Source organism: Lolium rigidum, chromosome 6 (genome assembly GCF_022539505.1).
Source record: "Lolium rigidum isolate FL_2022 chromosome 6, APGP_CSIRO_Lrig_0.1, whole genome shotgun sequence".
Classification (NCBI taxonomy): domain Eukaryota; kingdom Viridiplantae; phylum Streptophyta; class Magnoliopsida; order Poales; family Poaceae; genus Lolium; species Lolium rigidum.
In genome coordinates, this window is record NC_061513.1 from 356,504,585 (window position 1) to 356,523,639 (window position 19,055).

Here is a 19,055-nt window from a genome sequence, read left to right on the forward strand (position 1 = left end):
CCATAGGCATTGACAGTTGATACCTTGTCAATGACTTTTGGCTTCAGATCAGACCCACATCAACTGAATATCCTTAGAAGCTAAGTTGATAAGTACGAAGGGGTAGGAGGCATTACATTCGGAAGAGGCCCGGAGTATAGATATAATTGGGTCACAGTTGGAGTACCTCTACCATATTCAGTTCAACAAAATGCACTAGCTTTTACAAAAACATCATTATTTTAGTTTCTTTATTTATAGAAGAGGATAAAGAGTACCCTAACACTAACCCACTTGCATCCCTAGACCAGCGATGCGATGCCGGCCGTGGCCATCTGGAAGGAAGATCGCCATAATATTTTCTCATGGCATGGAGACAATATAGTTCCTTTTTAGTTGGCCGCGTAATCTGGTATTGGAGCAAAGGGCCACCACCTAGACCTGCTCTTATATTTTCTATAAATACTAGCGAAGATATGCATTTGTACGAGTTAATTTTATTAAATGTGATTTGGACTAGTGTTGAAATTTGTAGTGAATTCGTATCAAGTGAATAGATTAATCACTTCAGCCCATCACTTGGTATTGGTAACATATAGGAAATATCAGAATTGGATTGACGATGGATGTTCCGAGAAGATTGTCCACATAAAGAGGAATAACAGGATGATCCAATTCAGTTGCAAGAACAAATGATATATATGTACTTGAAAATGCAGATGTTGAGAAAATAGAGGGCATGGCAACGTGGGGGTGGACTGCGGGTTGATATGTGATTTTTTGAGGAACTGAAATGCAAGAAAAGAAAGATTTTTTCGATAAAGGATGCTTTATTACTTTTGGGAAGCAATTACATCCAGCCTCTGCATAACCAGGATGCACACAGCCGTTTAAGTATCTGGAATCAAAATAAATAAAAACTAGGCGAAATACATATCGAAGCGATGAATTATATAACGCCTAAGATGAGGGAGGCGCAACAATCCGCAGACTATGCTGCCACCCATGTAGGGAAAACGTATCCCTCGCCGTAGCCTCCAACCGTGTACAGATCTCCGTAAATAGGTCTCGGTTCTCCACCCGCGGAAGAGGTAACCACGAACGGAGAATACCTGTACATCTATAGATGACCTGCAACAAAGAACAATTTTTATCATTAAAAATCTTGTCATTTCTACTTAGCCAAAGCGCCCAGATAACTGTAAGCGCTCCCACCCTAAGAAGCAACTTAAACCTTGAGCCGACACCATGAAGCCAGTTGCCAAAGACATTGGCTACACTAGTCGGGGGATACAGGGTAGACGCTACTTGGATGACTGACCAAATAGAACGCGCAAAATGGCACTGGAAAAAAAGGTGTTTAATAGTTTCATCATGATGACAGAAAACACACCTTGAACTTCCATGCCAATTTCGCTTCACATGATTATCTTTAGTAAGAATAACTCCTCGACGAAGGTACCATCCAAAAATTTTGATTTTTAATGGTATCTTCATCTTCCAGATTTTCTTATTATTATCAACTGGTGTATCAGAGTGAAGGATCGCATTGTATAACGATTTAACTGAGAACTTGTCATCTACATGAAGATTCCATCTAAATTCGTCCGGTTCGGGTGATAGATGAATATCTCCCAGTCGGTGAATTAGATCATTCCATGCTAATAGCCTTTGTCCAAGTAAAACCCGTCTGAACGTCACATTCGGGGGTGAGGTAGCCATTACCGCAGCAATGGTATCACCTTTGCGACGAACAATACTATACAGAGCGGGATACTGTTCACTTAAGGGAGCATTGTCTAGCCAAACATCTTCCCAGAAACGTATCTGTTCTCCGTTCTTAATCGAGAAAGTACCATGGCGAAAGAAAACATTCTTTGTCGCCATGAGGCCAGCCCAGAAGTGAGAATCCCCAGGTTTCCAAACCACTTGAGATAAAGTCTTCGAGCCAATATACTTTCTCCGAAGGATAGTTTGCCATATCCCCTCCTCGGTAAGAAGCTTAAAAAGCCATTTACCCAGCAGAGCTGAATTCTTAACCTCTAGGTCGTGAATTCCAAGTCCGCTTTGATCTTTGAGACTACAAACTATACTCCATTTCACCAGTCGGTATTTCTTTTTCTCGCTACCCCCTTGCCAAAAGAATCTGGATCGATAATAATCGAGTTTATGCAGAATTCCTTTGGGCAAAAGAAAGAATGATAACATATACAGTACCATATTGGTGAGTACCGAATTAATGAGTACCAATCTTCCTCTCAGGACAACAATTTACCTTTCCAACTACTAAGGCGTTTTTGTAGTCTTTCTTCAACAATTTTCCATTCAGCAATTGTAAGTCTTCGATAATGAATCGGAATACCCAAATAGCGAATAGGAAATTGGCCTTGCCCACAACCAAACAACTCTGTATATAGAGCCATATCATTTTGGGCATCGCCGAAGCAGAATAATTCACTTTTATGGAAATTGATTTTCAATCCCGACAACTGCTCGAACGCTGACAAAATTAATTTCAGATTACGAGCCTTTTCGAGATCATGATCCATAAAAAGAATTGTATCATCGGCATATTGAAGGATAGATAAGCCCCCATCAACCAGATGTGGGATCACACCTTCAATTTGACCATCAGACTTGGCACGCTCTATGGGTATCGCCAGCATATCTGCTACAATGTTAAACAACATCGGTGATAGCGGATCCCCTTGGCGTAACCCCTTTCGTGTTTGGAAATAGTGGCCGGTGTCATCGTTAACCCGAATTGCCACACTACCTTCATACACAAAATCATAAATTAGAGCCCGCCACTCAGGAGAAAAACCTTTCATCCTGAGTGTCTGCTGAAGAAAAGACCACTTGACCTTATCATACGCCTTTTCGAAATCTAATTTTAAAATAACCCCATTTAATTTCTTAGTATGCATCTCATGTACTGTCTCATGCAAAGCTGCCACTCCATCTAGGATGTTTCTTCCTTGCATGAAAGCAGTTTGCGATGGTTGAACTACATGATCCGCAATCGTATTAAGTCTAATGGTGGTCACTTTCGTGAAAATTTTGAAACTGACGTTTAAAAGGCAAATAGGTCTATATTGTTGAATCCTTTCTGCCTCATTAACCTTCGGTAACAAAATTACTTCACCAAAATTTAGACGAAATAAAGAAAGATGAAGCAGACAAATAAAGAAACCTTATTCCATCTAGTGTTATATATATAGATATACTTACACCAGATCGGTAGCGGATCTTTTCCCTCCATTCCAGAATATATGTCATACAAATTTGGTTAGAAGTCAAAGTTCTCTATGTTTGAACAACTTTATAGTCAAACGCATGAACAACTCAATACCAAACTCATATCTTTAGATCCACCATAAAATTTGTTTTCATAGTGTATTTATTTAATATTGTAGATGCTTCTATACTGTTGGTCAAACTTAGTAAGATTTGACTATATGTTTTCTAATTTATAATTTTATAACCTAATAATGTAATAATAAAGAAAATAGTATTTCTCCCAAAATTTGGTGACTCTACACTCGAATAACAGACTTAGCCCTCCACCACCAATGCCGCATTACCCTACCGGTTTGTTTGTTTTTCCTTCCCGAACACACCTATGGTGGCTTTGGTTCGACTGAATTTGAGAGAAAGAAGAGAGGAAGAGAAGGATGTGGGGTGGTAGGTCGCTTGAAGTATATTCCCGTAATGATTTGCTTAATTTGTTTTAACACAATCTACCTAAATCTACCTACTGTATATGTGAAAATTATTGGTAGAGATTCATGGAGTCCAAGTGGTTCATTGACTTACAAATTCATCTATTTACTTTTGCTTATTGAATTTGAAAAAATCTAAAAAGAAAAGGGACTACTCGTCAAGAAATTGGTATAGTTGGGGGAGTCTTTGGCAACATAAACTCTTGATATATGTTCATGCAAAATGAAATGCATTTTTTTAAAGAGCTATCGACATTAAAAATTTGACTGTTCATTGGACTTTCGTTGGCTAAGGTTATGATGGTCGAACAATTTTAGGGCACGACTAAGTGTTATTTTTTCTTGTGTTGTACCAAACAGACATATTTGCTAGTTTTAACTAAGTTTATATGGATTAAATGTTGGAGCTTCCATCATATCATGAAAACAAATACTCCTTCCGTCTAAAAATAGGTATATCAACTTTATCTATATACGAATATATCTCTTTAATTAAAATGCATTTAGATATATCTTTATCTTCAAAATATTGAGATACATATTTTTAGATGGAGGAAGTAACACTGGTAAGCCAACAAAATCCTCTTTTTTAGATGTGCAACAAAAGCCATCGAAGGATGTCAACACACTAGCATCCACCGAGCACAAACCAGCGGGCGGGTCACTCTTCGGCCAACCGTTATGAGTTTAGCATCGCCAACATTTCTATTACCTCTTCTGGTCCAGGGTCGTGGAAGTCGGGAGTGGAGTACAAGAGCGCCAATGATGCTCGGAGTAGCGCAATTGTTGACGTATCACCACTGGCAGGGACGGGGAGTCCCATCTCGTTCAATCGCTCCGGCCAGGCCGAACGCGTGGAGGGTGTTCGACGAAATTGTCTCAGCGACTGAGCGGTGTTGAGAAGTTGAGCTTAGCTTGACTACTTGCGCTGCCTCGGTACGTGTCAATGTAGCAACAGGTAATACCTATCCTTTTGCTTTAATTTGATTCTGAGCCTGCCACCGTGCACACCAAAGATGACCTATTCAGCCCTGTCTAGGTCCAATACAGCTGCCTAACTGAAAACACTAGATGGAAAATAGTGAGCATATTGACTGTGAACCACATTTTTTCAGTCTTTTCCCCCCTTTTTTTGTGTGTACCAAAATGTGGGGACACAACATTTTTCACACCGAACAAAGCACACCATTGACTTTTATGCAAATCCCTTTCTTGGTTCTCTTATATCTGTTCAATTAGCATGTAATGAACTCATCCATCAGATAGCAAGAAATATCTCATCAAATGGAGAGACCAAGCAAGTGGAGGTCTGTGCTTCCGTCTTCCTTTGTTTTAGTACTCCCATTCCTGATCAGCCTTCTATATCCCAACTGCGAATTCACATATGCAAGAGACACACTCCTTCCAGGACAATCTCTTAACTCTAGCCAGATCCTGCTCTCAAATAATGGCATCTTCAAGTTGGGTTTCAACTGCTCAGTCAGGGAGTATTATGATGGGTATTGCGGTTTTGGCATCTGGTTCACTACCTCATGGTCTTGTCATCTTGATTATTTACCACTTTGGCAACCTCATTTGGTTTTCGATTTTGATTGTGATTTATCATCAGTTAGCCTCTCAGAGGATGGCATGCTACATATAACTGACAGCAAAGGCACTCGCCTTTTGATCTCAGATTACACGATCAACCCTTCTATCCCTGCTATTGCAGTGCTTCTTGATGACGGAAATCTTGTATTAACTGACCAAAGAAACAGTTCCGTGGTGCTTTGGCAGAGTTTTGATTACCCGACTGCTAGTGCTGTACTGCTCCCTGGAATGCGCTTGGCGGGGCTCAGTCCATTCATGGGAAATAACGTGTCGCTTATTTCTTATACTAGTGAGTATGACTATGATTTGGCAGGTTTTACTCTGCAGCTGGATGCAACAAGAAGGCGAGGTTTTATTATCCAGCAAAATCCTACCGGTTTGGTGTTTGCTGGTACTTTTCCTAGCTGGATAAACATTCGCAAAGATGGAGATTTTGCGCTCACATTAAATGAGACACATACATATATGCGTTTAAATAGCTCTGGGTTTATTGAATTTGCTTCTCAAGAGGCATGCAGTTCTGTTTTATGGTCTGCTCCAGAAAGTATATGTGACTTTGATTCGTACTGTGGACCTTATGGCCTCTGCACAAGGTCAGGCTCTTGCATATGTCCTGCTGGTTTCTGGCCATCGATCACAAACCCATGGAATGTTCTTGGCTGTTTGGGGGAGGTGCGGCAGATGCCTATAAGTTGTGAAAGAGGCAGTTCAGCTCATCCAGATGTGCAATTTTATCCAATAGATGGCATCTATAGGTTTCCTAAAGATTCTTACAGCACAGATGCCAGAAGCATGAACGAGTGTGAAACCTCTTGCATAAGGAACTGTACATGTACTGCCTTTGCTTACAATGTAACCTGCCTGTTATGGTTTGGGGAGCTACGAAGCACAGTAGTGCTTGACTCTGGGTCTAATGGCAGTCGTTTGTACATAAGTACGTCCACCATACAGCAGCAGCAGCACCACCACCAACAACAATCAGGTTTTAGAGCTTCTCTGTTTCTGTTGGTATTGGCTGTGCCAGCCATCATTGTTATTAGTCTGATTATTTTGTGGAGATGTAGAACAAAGTTATTCACAACAAGAAATGTGTATGAAAATGAAAGCCTTGTGGTTTTCTCATTTGCGCAAATAAGGAACTCAACAAAACAATTCTCTGAAATACTCGGAGAAGGTGGTTTTGGCTGTGTTTTCAAGGGAACATTGCCAGGTTCCGTTGTAGTGGCTGTCAAGAAGCTAAAAGGCCTTGGACAGGGAGAGAAGCAGTTTCGAGCAGAGGTCCAGACCATTGGGATGATTAATCACAAGAATCTTGTTCGTCTACTTGGATTCTGTGCTGATAGCAATAACAGGTTGTTGGTCTATGAGTACATGGAAAAAGGTTCCTTAAGTTCGCATCTCTTTTCTACAGATTCTGCAAAGTTGAGCTGGGAATTGCGGTACCGTATAGCTCTTGGAACAGCAAGAGGCTTATCTTATCTGCATGAGGAGTGCAAGCATTGCATTATACACTGCGATATGAAGCCGGATAATGTTCTTCTTGATGCAGACTTTTGTCCAAAGATTGCAGACTTCGGTATGGCAAAGCTTCTTGGTCGAGATTTCAGCAGGGCCCTAACAACAATGCGAGGGACCATCGGATATCTTGCACCGGAGTGGATCTCAGGGTTACCAATCACACATAAGGCTGATGTCTACAGCTATGGAATGATGCTTTTTGAAATCATATCAGGACGAAGGAATGCAGAGAAAATTAAGGAAGGGAAGTTTACTTACTTTCCCATCTTTGCTGCAGTCAAGGTGAATGAAGGAGATGTTATGTGTCTATTGGATAGTAGGTTGGAAGGTGATGCAGATGTGGAGCAGCTGACCAGAGCTTGTAGAATTGCATGCTGGTGCATCCAAGATGCTGAAGATCATAGGCCAAAGATGGGGCAAATTGTTCAAATACTAGAGGATGGTCTGGCTGTCGAAGTACCTCCAGTTCCAAGGTTACTGCAGAATTTTATGGGCACGTATGATTGATTGCACTCGCTCTACAGATTTTTTTTTTTTATGTAGTACCTCAAAGACTGAAAGCCTTTTTATGTTTGTCCAAACCTATGTCAAGAATTAAGTATCCAGAGTTATGTGTCTTTTATATTCTCTAAAGTGAACATATCACATTCAGAGGTTCTGAATTGTAATTTGTTATCATTATATACCTGCTTAGTTTCAAGAGAACATTTTCACGTGTTTCTATGCTGGCAGGATGGCCTGTGCATTCGACATTCAGAACTGTACATATTTATATATTTATATGAAATCGAGTGTTAAATATAACGTGAATGAATTCTTCTAGATGTATTTACGAACCACATACTGTTGTGTTTGCACAAGTTAATTAAACCTGTTGTATGAAGCACAAATGCTTGCAGAATATAAAATCAATTATGGCATTTTTGCTGTGGGAAAACTTGAAAGACTGAAGTAATACGAATAATTATCTGGCTGATGTCACTGTATTTAATATGGAAATTCCAAATTAGACCCACGAATTCAACTTTAGAATAGAACTCCAAGATGAACAGTAAGTAATTTCCAACAAAAAATTCCGTCCCTCAATTTTATATTTAGCATAAAATGATTCATTCCCTGATTTTGTTCAGATTAATTCCGAGTTTCTAACAATCTCAGGGTCTATTTTTTTTTTTTTGAGAGGTTTCAGGGTCTATCTTGGAGCTTCCATTTCACTCACAGTATCAGCCTCTGGTTGCTGAGAGCTTCTTGGTTCGGTAAGTCCTTGGTTGGGGTCATTCAGACAAGCTATACATTCATATGATCATTAGATCAATCATGAGTTCAATCAGCTTCCATTCTTTTCTTCATGTAATTGAAGAGTTCTATTTTCCTGTCACTGCACCATGGTGATGAAATCAAATATATAATAGAAAGAGAATCTCATGAGTCATGGCCTCTACACCATTCATGTACACATTCCTTAGAGCATCCCTAGCCGTTGGAGGCCCCCGGGGCACAATCCGGATAGAAATTTGTCCGGATTGGACCTATTTTTGGCATGGGGAGCTACACTTTTCCAGTCGTCTCCCCACACACGGCGCTCGTGAGGATGCTCGGGAGGTGTTCGACCAGCATCGACCATGCCGGCCACGCACCCGACGGTGGTGCAATGTCGGCGGTGCAGAAGGTGATGGCGAAGAAGCCCATGACATGTGCTGACACGGAGGCGCCGTGCTACCGCCGCGACTCCCTGGCCATGCTCGCGCCGCTCTGGCCATGCCGTGCCGTGCCGCTACGCTCTGGCCTCGCGCGCTCCGGCTCGGTCTCGCCCGCCCGCGAGCTCCTCGCCCGCGCGCCCGCCAGCCCGCGCTCCGGCTCGGTCTTGCCCGCCCGCGAGCTCCTCGCCCGCGCGCCGCCAACCCGCGCCCCGGCGCCTCCATCCTGCGGCCGCCCGTGAGTTCCTCCACTGCCGCGCGCCCTTGGACCGACCCAGCCATATGCAAGCTTAGCCCGTCCGTCGTGCTCTAGCTCGGCGAGGTCCCGGCATGGCCGCCTGCGAGCTCCGTTCTGCCCGTCGTGCTCTAGCTCGGCGAGGTCCCGGCATGGCCGCCCGCGAGCTCCGTTCTGCCCGTCGTGCTCTAGCTCGGCAAGGTGGGGAAAAGATCGAGGAGAGAGAAGGGCGGTAGGTGGGGAGAAAAATCAGAAGAGAGAGGAGACTAGTCCCTGACAGCGGGCCACGCGGACGAGAATTTTTCATCCGGAGCCCCTGACGGCTCCCCGGGGGACCGGGCTTGGCATAGGGAGTTCGGACGGATATAAGTCCAAATCCGGGCGAAATTGAGAATCTGGACGCACGACTGGGCCGTTTTACGCCATCCGGATGAAAAAAATTGGTCCTGGGGGCCTTCTCGGGGGCGTGGCTGGAGGTGCTCTTATAGTTGTTACAAAAACCAAAAAGGGGCTTCACCCAAACAGCAGTTTACATGACAAAAGGTAAACCGTAATAACAAGGGAGATAAAAGGACGAAGTGACGTCAAATCGTTCTCAGATTTCACACAGTTGATGGCAAAACCTTCCCAAGAGATCAGCATGCCTGAAGAACCAGCTCTGGCCTCACAGGATGCTGTAGTCTGCTCTTGAAAGGTAGTCCGGCTGATCAGCTTCTAGTATCTTACTAACTGCTCTCTGCTGCAGGGGAGTCCATGGCGTCAGGTGGACGTCATCCCAGAACAGGCAGGCAAACGGTTTCTTGCATACATTTGCGCCATCATCGCCCTGCTGCACATGGTAAGAATATCCTCTTCAAGCCCTACAGATTTGCAACCGTCAACCTTTGCCAGCATCATCTGAAAACGTCGAATGTACAAACATTCTGTGGTAAGGTGCTTACGAAACTTGGCAGGCAACTCCACCATCTCCATCATGGGGCTGAAAAGGTCGCCGTAGACGATTGTGATGCCGGGGTATCTGTCCTGGAGCTTCTCCAGGGCCTCCTGGAGCAGCAGGTTGTGGTGCATACCTAGCTTGCTGTAAACATTCAGGCAACCGGTGGTGGAGTTGTATTCTGCTGGGTCGTCTTTGGCGAAGTAGTGGAGAATCTGCGGTATGCATCCTTGATGGGATCGTTCCCGGAACCAGGAAACTGGTCGCCCCGTGTGGGATCAGCCTTTGTTACCATTTCCACAGCTACTAGATCAAACAGTAAGTAATTAACTTTCTTCCATGTCACTTGCAGTCTTAGCCTCTGGTTGCTCTTAAGGCTTCTCGGTTCAGGAAGTTTCTGGCAGCAGGCTTTCATGAGTTTGTAGATATTGGATCAGTTTTATTTATCTGTAACTTCACCAAGCTGATGCAGCAGAATACAAAGACTATCTCATACCCTATGCTTGTGCACATAGCCCTAGAATTACAAATAAATGGCTTCACCGGCTAAATACCAGTTTGCATGATAATTAAAGGTAAACGATAATAGATAGGGACCTAAAAGGACAAAGTGATGTCAAAGCTTCGTTGCATTGACGGGTAGCCCGGCCAATCAGCTTCTACTAGCTGCTCTCTGTTGCAGTGGAGTACATGCTGCGCAGCCACCGGTTGGCGATGTAGTGGTAAGCTGTCTCTGTCAGGTGGATGTCGTCCCAGAACAGGCGGGCAGAGGGTTCCTCGCATAGGTTTGCCCCATCATCGCCGCAAAGAAATGCACCAGGCTTTCCACAACACATGGTAAGAACATCCTTTACGAACCCTGCAGATATGCAACTATCAACCTTTACCATCTTCATATGAAAACGTTGAATGTACTTTTGAAAACATTTCGTGGTAAGGTGCTTACCAAACTTGGCAGGCGACTCGACCATCTCCATCATGGGGCTGAAGAGATCTCCGTAGATGATCGTGACGCCGGGGTACCTGTCCCGGAGCTTCTCCAGGGCCTCTTGCAGCAGCTGGTTGTGGTCCATCCCTAGCTTGTTGTAAACATTCAGGCAACCGGTGGTGCAGTTGTATTCTGCGGGGTCGTCCTTTGCCAAGTAGTGGAGAATCTGTGGCACGCATCCAGACGGGATCGTCCCGGGAACCAGGAAACTCTTTGCCCCATGTGTGATCAGCCTCTGTTACCATTGTTACCATTGCCACAGCTAGATCAATACCACATACACTGACTGACGACTCTGATCTAATTTTTAAGGCTGCAGGTTGGTTATTGCTATGCTACATTGTGTGGTGATGGAGTACCTCGATGGCAATGGAGATGGCACCAATCACTTCTGGAACGAGAGAGGTGATCTCGTCCATGCTCTTGTTCTCGAATGATAAGTGGTAGTCATTGACCCCGAATTCTCCCAAAATGAAGAGTGATCTGCCGAAGAATTTCTCGCACCCTGGGATGCAATCATGCATTTTTTTTTGTCACTGTGGAGGAGGTGCAGGTAGAGCAGGTAGCTGACAATATATACGACTGCGCATTAGCATGGGTAGGTTTTATTTGAGAAGTAACTACCTTGTGTTGTTGCACAGAGCGAAGGCTTGAGCGACTCGAACCACTCCAGCTGCACGCCCAAGCTGGTGTTGAGAGGATACTTGTTGCCAGGATTGGAGCCGTCATGGAAGCGAGCGGCGTCGAGAGTGGTGGCGGCCATGACGGCGAAGTTGGCTCCTTGGCGAAAGCTCCCATTGTGCGCGAGCGTCGGGTTGTAAGGCCGGACAAGCGGCAGGGCCAGGCGCTGAGCTGCAAGCAACCAGAGCAAATGACAGTTTGCTTCTGCAGATCTCTATTGATTATGTACTACTATTGAGGAGTGAGTGTGCACCGATGAAGTCGATGATGAGGCGGCCGTTGGAGCAACGGCCGGTGGGACGACGGAAGAATTCGGAGCCGTAGGGAGGGCGATTGACTGGGTCGAAGAGGTCGTTCTCAGCGAAGACGATGGGGTTGTTGCCCGTGTCGGTGTAGGAGTTGCCGAAGCTGAAAATGGAGCGGTAAGGCCGCCGCCGGCCGGAGGAGAGTGCCGGGGAGGCGGGGACTGCCCATGTCCATCCCAGGTTGGCGAGGAGGAGCAGGATCGAGACGGTGAACAGTGGCTTGCTCATCTTAGACAACGTGAAAGATGAACAAGCTCGTATGATTCAGATTTCAGAAGGGCGGAGCACAGCTGGAGTATTGGGAATTTGAGATCTGCCACGCGCGCCCGCGTGGTGCTACTTTTTAAATGGATCAGTTGACTTGAGATTTTCTCGGTTAATTCAGAAAAATGCAAGATTCAGTTGCATATTTGTGTCAGAAAAGTGTAGTTACACTTTTTTTAACAGAAAAGTGCAACTCAAAGCACATTTTTGTAAGTGACTTAGACTTAAGAAAATCTCAGTTGACTGAGACATAGCAAAACCGTTTTAAATTCATCGCTTCTGAAAATTTAAAAATAACACTAGTGGAAAAGAGGGCTTTCGTGGAAGCCTTTTATCGCGGGCGCGCGACAAATGGCCTGCTCACGTCGCCCCGAAACCCTTTGGAGCGGTCCGGGCCTTTTGTCGAGGCCTTTTGTCACGGGCCGTACCACGACCCGCGACAAAAGGGGTCTGAGGCTTGGCGCCACCTGCTGGCACCCCTTCTGTCGCGGGTCGTGGTACGACGCGCGACAAAAGGGCCAGGACTTATACACACAGTCAGCCCCCCACCTCCCTACATTTTTTTCCTTGGTGGTGAAAAGTGGAGGTTTATGCTAGCTTTTTTTTCTTCATGTGCACAAGAGGTGTTTGATGAAATGCTTGTGAGGGATGCCACTTGATTTTATTTGATAAGATTTATCCTCTTTTTGATCCTAAAAGGTTAGCAACTATTTCCTCGTATACATAGTCCGTACAATACTAATTTTAGCAAGGTGATTGCATCTGATACATAATTGTACTTATGATGCAGATGAGTCATCCATGGATGTACGGTAACCGATGTGCTCCCGCTTTCAGAGAGGGCGTGAATTCTTTCCTGCTTGTGGTCGAGGCCAACAAGTCGAAGTAAGGTTTTATGTGATGTCCATATCTGAAATGTAAGAATGAGAAGATTACTCTTTCTCAAGAGACATTAAGAGCCACCTGCTTCGGTTCGGATTCATGTCCAGCTATAATGTTTGGACCAAGCACGAAGAAAAAAGGGTTATGATGGAAGACGGCGATGAAGAAGAAGATAACGATGACCAGTACTGATCTATGTTCTCTGAATACGATGATACCGCAATGGAAGACAATGAAGAAGACGGAGGTGAAGAACGGGCACCAGATGATCCTGTTGATGATGATCTTTTTCGGGCCATTTCTGATGCAAGGAGAGACTGTGGCACAGATAAGGAGAGGTTGCAGTTCGACAAGATGTTAGAGGACCACCACAAATTGTTGTACCCAGGTTGTGAAGATGGGCAGAGAAAGCAGGGTAGCGTATCAGAATTGCTGAAATGGAAGGCAGGGGTCGGTGTGACTGGCTCGGAATTTGAAAAATTGCTGATAATATTAAAGAAGCTGCTTCCAAGAAATAACGAATTGCCCACCAGTACGTATGAAGCAAAGAAGCTTATCTGACCTCTAGGATTAGATGTGCAGAAGATACATGCATGCATTAATGACTGTATCCTCTACCGCGGTGAGAAGTACGAGAATTTGAATAAATGCCCGATATGTGGTGCATTGCGGTATAAGATCAGAAAAGATGACTCTAGTGATGTTGAGGGTGAGCCATCCAGGAAGAGGGTTCCTGCGAAGGTGATGTGGTATGCTCCCATAATACCACGGTTGAAACGTTTGTTCAGAAACAAAGAGCATGCCAAGTTGTTGCGATGACACATGGAAGAACGTAAGAAAGACGCGATGTTGAGGCACCCCGCTGATGGTCGGTAGTGGAGAAACATCGGGAGAGAGTTCCCAGATTTTGCAGGTGAGGCAAGGAACTTATGGTTTGGTCTAAGTACAGATGGCATGAATCCTTTTGGGAGCAGAGCTGCAGTCATAGCACCTTGCCCGTGACTCTATGTATCTACAACCTTCCTCCTTGGTTGTGCATGAAGCAGAAGGTCATTATGATGCCAGTGCTTATCCAAGGCCCAAAGCAACCCGACAACGACATTGATGTGTACCTAAGGCCATTAGTTGATGAACTTTTGGAGTTGTGTACCAAACCAGGTGTAAGTGTGTGGGATGAGCACACCGAGCAAGAATTTGACCTACAAGCATTGCTATTCGTAACCATCAATGATTGGCCTTCTCTTAGTAACATTTCAGGATAGACGAATAAGGGATACAATGCATGGACACACTGTTTAGATGAGACTGAAAGTAAATATTTGGGAAAAAGTAGGAAAAATGTGTACCCGTACAATCGACGTTTCCTTCCGTGCAGGCATGCCTTAAGGAAAAAAGGCAATCATTTCAATGGCGAGGCAGAACACCGTCTGAAGCCTGTCCCCCGTAGTGGTGCTGATGTATTTGACATGGTCAAGGATTTAAATGTTATCTTTGTAAAGGGTCCAGGCAGTCAACCTGTTTCGAAAGACAATGACGGACACGCGCCCATGTGGAAGAAGAAATCTATTTTTTGGGAGCTAGAATACTGGAAAATCCTGGAAGTCCGCTCTGCAATCGGCGTGATGCACCTGACCAAGAATATTTGTGTGAATATTCTAGGTTTTATGGGCGTGTATGGGAAGACAAAAGATACAACAAAAGCACGGGAGGACCAGGAACGTCATAAAGGACGAAACGGCAATCATCCAGGGCAGTTTGAAGGGCCTGCCAGCTATGCTCTTACCAAACAAGAGAAGGAGATCTTTTTTGAAGCCCTATTCAGTATCAAGGTTCCGTCTGTTTTCTCGTCGAATATAAAGGGAATAGTAAATATGAAGGAGAAAAAAATTCCAGAACCTAAAGTCCTATGACTGCCACGTGCTTATGACACAATTGCTTCCGGTTGCATTGAGGGGACTTCTACCAGAAAATGTTCGACTAGCCATTGTGAAGATATGTGCATTCCTCAACACAATTTCTCAGAAGGTAATGGATCCAGAAACTTTGTCAGGGTTACCGGATGATGTGGTCGAATGTCTTGTCAGCTTCGAGTTGTTGTTCCCACCATCCTTCTTCAATATTATGACGCACCTCCTTGTTCACCTAGTTGAAGAGATTAGAATTCTCGGTCCTGTATTTCTACACAATATGTTCCCCTTCGAGAGGTTCATGGGAGTCTTAAAGAAATATGTTCATAACCGAGCTAGGCCGGAAAGAAGTATCTCAAAGGGCTACGGAACTGAGGAGGTCATTGAGTTTTTTTGTTGACTTTCTTCATGACCTTAAGCCGATTGGTGTTCCTGAATCTCGGTATGAGGGAAGGCTGACTCGAAAAGGCACACTAGGAAGGAAAGCAACGGTGGGCAGGGACAAGATTTCTTTCAATCAAGCGCACTACACAGTTCTATACAATTCCAGCTTGGTGGCTCTATACATCGAGAAACACAAGAATGTTTTACGAGAAATAAACCCAGGCCAGCCCGAGTCCTTGATTACACATCAACACATGAATACCTTCGGCAGTTGGTTGCAAAGACATCTCATGAGTGACACCATTGTTGGAGAGCAGCTGTACTTGTTGATCAGGTTACCATCTTCAAACATATGTACATTCCACGGGTACGAGATAAATGGGAATACATTTTACACGATCGCTCAAGATAAAAAGAGCACCAACCAAAATAGTGGCGTTCGCTTCGATGCAAAAGACGAGAATGGGCAGACCACCACATATTATGGGTACATAGAGGAGATATGGGAACTTGACTATGGACCCACTTTTAAGGTTCCTTTGTTTCGGTGCAAATGGGTGAAGCTCAGCGGTGTACAAGTAGATGATAAGTACAGTATGACAACAGTGGATCTCAATAATCTTGCGTACATGGATGACCCATTCGTCCTAGCCAAGGAGGTGGCTCAAGTTTTCTACGTGAAGAACATGTCTAGCAAATCGAGAAAAGGAAATCAACAAAAGAATACATCAACCGAGGAGCCAAAGCGCCACATAGTTCTTTCGGGGAAGAGAAACATCGTAGAAGTGGATGACAAGACAAACATGTCAGAAGATTATAATAAGTTTAAAGAAATTCCGCCCTTCACGGTGAAGATTGACCCAAGCATCTTGCTAAATGATGAAGATTCTCCATGGCTACAGCGTAGAAGAAAATCATAGCACTAGATGGCGATGTTGGCGATATTTAAACCTGTAATTTAATAATGTATTCTTCATATATAGTTCCCAAGACAATCTCTACATTTATGTAATAATGAGAACCCTTTCCCCAACACTGTTAGAGGAGATGAAGTTTTTCACGGGTTTGTAGGGAAATTTTTCCGAGGCGCAACTTCCGAAGATGCCGTAGGGCATGTGCACCAACGACATCTTCGAGAAGCTGCGCCACGGGAGATTCCCAACCCTTTCCCCAATACTGTTAGAGGAGATGGAGTCTTTCACGGGCTTGCAGGGAAATTTTTCCGAGGCGCAGCTTCCGAAGATGCCGTAGGGCGTGTGTACCTGATACGTCTCCGACGTATCGATAATTTCTTATGTTCCATGCCACATTATTGATGTTATCTACATGTTATATGCACACTTTATGTCATATTCATGCATTTTCTGGAACTAACCTATTAACAAGATGCCGAAGTGCCAGTTCCTGTTTTCTGCTGTTTTTGGTTTCAGAAATCCTAGTAACGAAATATTCTCGGAATCGGACGAAATCAACGCCCAGGTTCCTATTTTCACCGGAAGCATCCAGAACACCCGGGAAGGACCAGAGGGGGGGCACTGGGCCCCCAGACCATAGGCCGGCGCGGCCCAGGCCCTGGCCGCGCCGCCCTATGGTGTCGTCGCCCCTTCGACCCTCCTGCGCCGCCTCTTCGCCTATTTAAAGCCCCTGGATCGAAAACCCTGATGCGTTCGACGAAAACCACAGAAACCTTCCAGAGCCGCCGCCATCGCGAAGCCAAGATCTGGGGGACAGGAGTCTCTGTTCCGGCACGCCGCCGGAACGGGGAAGTGCCCCCGGAAGGCTTCTCCATCGACACCGCTGCCATCTTCACCGCCATCTTCATCACCGCTGCTGCTCCCATGAGGAGGGAGTAGTTCTCCATCGAGGCTCGGGGCTGTACCGGTAGCTATGTGGTTCATCTCTCTTCCATGTACCTCAATACAATAATCTCATGAGCTGCTTTACATGATTGAGATTCATATGAGTTTTGTATCACTACTATCTATGTGCTACTCTAGCAAAGTTATTAAAGTAGTCCTATTCCTCCTGCACGTGTGTAAAGGTGACAGTGTGTGCACCGTGTTAGTACTTGGTTTATGCTATGATCATGATCTCTTGTAGATTGCGAAGTTAACTATTGCTATGATAATATTGATGTGATCTATTCCTCCTACATATGCATGAAGGTGACAGTGTGCATGCTATGCTAGTACTTGGTTTAGTCTTTTGATCTATCTTACACTATAAGGTTACTTAAATATGAACAAATTGTGGAGCTTGTTAACTCCGGCATTGAGGGTTCGTGTAATCCTACGCAATGTGTTCATCATCCAACAAAAGTGTAGAGTATGCATTTACCTATTCTGTTATGTGATCAATGTTGAGAGTGTCCACTAGTGAAAGTATAATCCCTAGGCCTTGTTCCTAAATACTGCTGCGTTACTACTGCTTGTTTACTGTTTCACTGTGTTACTACTGCTGCAATACTACCACCATCAACTACACGCCGGCAAGCTATTCTCTGGCACCATTGCTACTGCTCATATATATTCATACCACCTGTATTTCACTATCTCTTCGCCGAACTAGTGCACCTATTGGGTGTGTTGGGGACACAAGAGACTTCTTGCTTTGTGGTTGCGGGGTTGCATGAGAGGGATATCTTTGACCTCTTCCTCCCTGAGTTCGATAAACCTTGGGTGATCCACTTAAGGGAAAACTTGCTTGCTGTTCTACAAACCTCCGCTCTTGGAGGCCCAACACCGTCTACGGGAAAGGAGGGGAACGTAGACATCAAGCTAATTTTCTGGCGCCGTTGCCGGGGAGGAAAGGTAAAAAGGCACTCATACTTCGGTTCCAGGTAACAGTACTTTTCTGGCGCCATTGTGTTTGTGCTCGAAGCTATTTCCTTTAGATCCTGCAATTGCAACTTTTTGTTTCTTGTTTTACACTAGTTAGGCATAATGGAAAACAATAAAAAAATTGGTGAGCTTTTTAATCTTTTTCCTGATTTAGAATTGTTTGATGCGAAAATTAAAAAACCTATGGAACCTTATTTGCATGCTAGTAGCGATGTTATTAGTATGAATGCAATTACTGCTAATGCTATGGAGAAGTCTAAGCTTGGGGAAGCTAGTTTTTGTGATATTTTTAGCTTCCCATCTTTAGGGAGAAAATTTGTTACGATAATGCTTTATCTCCCATATGCGATAACTCTAATGATGCTTCGATATTTTGAATCCACTTGCTGAAAGTATTCCGTATAAAATACCTATGAAAATTATTGAACGTGTTATGGACAACCACTATAAAGGGGATGGAACTGTCCATCCTAGAGATCATTTATTGTTTTTGCACGAATTATGCGGGTTATTCAAGTGTGCAGGTATCTCTATGGATGAAGTGAGGAAGAAGCTATTCTCGTTTCGATGTACGGTAAAGCGGCGCATTGGTATAAATTGTTGGAGAATAGTCATTCTCTTGGTTGGGAGGAAATTGCATCTCTCTTTTATTCTAAATTTTATCCTCCTCATGAAGTGCATATTGATAGGAATTATATTTATAACTTTTATCCTCGTGATGGAGAGAGTATTTCTCAAGCGTGGGGGAGATTGAAATCACTAATGCTCAAATGTCTCATTCATGAGCTCCCCCGTAATGTTATTGTTAATAATTTTTATGCGAGGCTTTCAGGACAACACAAGGACTATCTGGACGCGTGTTCGGAGGGATCTTTCACAAGCAAGGAGGTTGAAGCTAGGTGGGATCTTCTTGATCGGATTGAGGACAACGCTGAAGGATGGGAGAACGACAAAGGTAAAGAGTCGGGTATAAATTATGATTATGAATGCATTGAAGCTTTTATGGATACCGATAAATTTCGAAATATGAGTGCTACTTATGGTCTTGACTCTCAAGTTGCTGCAAATCTTTATAAATCCTTTGCTTCTCATTTTGAATTGCCTAAGAAGAATTTTGATAAGTATCATG

The 19,055-nt window shown here is 44.2% G+C and overlaps 2 protein-coding genes across 2 annotated transcripts; one reads left to right on the plus strand and one right to left on the minus strand.

The window, feature by feature from the left end:
* The first annotated feature begins 4,812 nt into the window (after positions 1 to 4,812).
* LOC124667503 (G-type lectin S-receptor-like serine/threonine-protein kinase At2g19130) lies at positions 4,813 to 7,416 on the plus strand. Its single transcript, XM_047204771.1, has one exon. The coding sequence runs from the start codon at positions 4,986 to 4,988 to the stop codon at positions 7,314 to 7,316; it is 2,331 nt and encodes a 776-aa protein (XP_047060727.1). The 5' UTR covers positions 4,813 to 4,985; the 3' UTR covers positions 7,317 to 7,416.
* Positions 7,417 to 10,149: 2,733 nt separating this feature from the next.
* Positions 10,150 to 11,877, minus strand: LOC124664998 (GDSL esterase/lipase At5g45910-like). The gene is made up of 5 exons (XM_047202398.1): positions 11,598 to 11,877; positions 11,288 to 11,515; positions 11,023 to 11,168; positions 10,622 to 10,898; positions 10,150 to 10,534 (listed from the first exon to the last, which is right to left on the minus strand). The coding sequence occupies exons 1-5, from the start codon at positions 11,875 to 11,877 to the stop codon at positions 10,338 to 10,340; spliced, it is 1,128 nt and encodes a 375-aa protein (XP_047058354.1). The 3' UTR covers positions 10,150 to 10,337.
* Between the last annotated feature and the right edge of the window lie 7,178 nt (positions 11,878 to 19,055).

Excerpts from the sequence above, each read along its gene's own strand:
- LOC124667503 (XM_047204771.1), top strand. The coding sequence starts at position 4,986 with ATGGAGAGACCAAGCAAGTGGAGGTCTGTGCTTCCGTCTTCCTTTGTT.
- LOC124664998 (XM_047202398.1), bottom strand. The coding sequence starts at position 11,877 with ATGAGCAAGCCACTGTTCACCGTCTCGATCCTGCTCCTCCTCGCCAAC. Across the intron at positions 11,516-11,597 it reads CCTCATCATCGACTTCATCG|CTCAGCGCCTGGCCCTGCCG; the intron begins GTGCACACTCAC and ends GGTTGCTTGCAG. Across the intron at positions 10,535-10,621 it reads CGAGTCGCCTGCCAAGTTTG|GGTTCGTAAAGGATGTTCTT; the intron begins GTAAGCACCTTA and ends GCATATCTGCAG.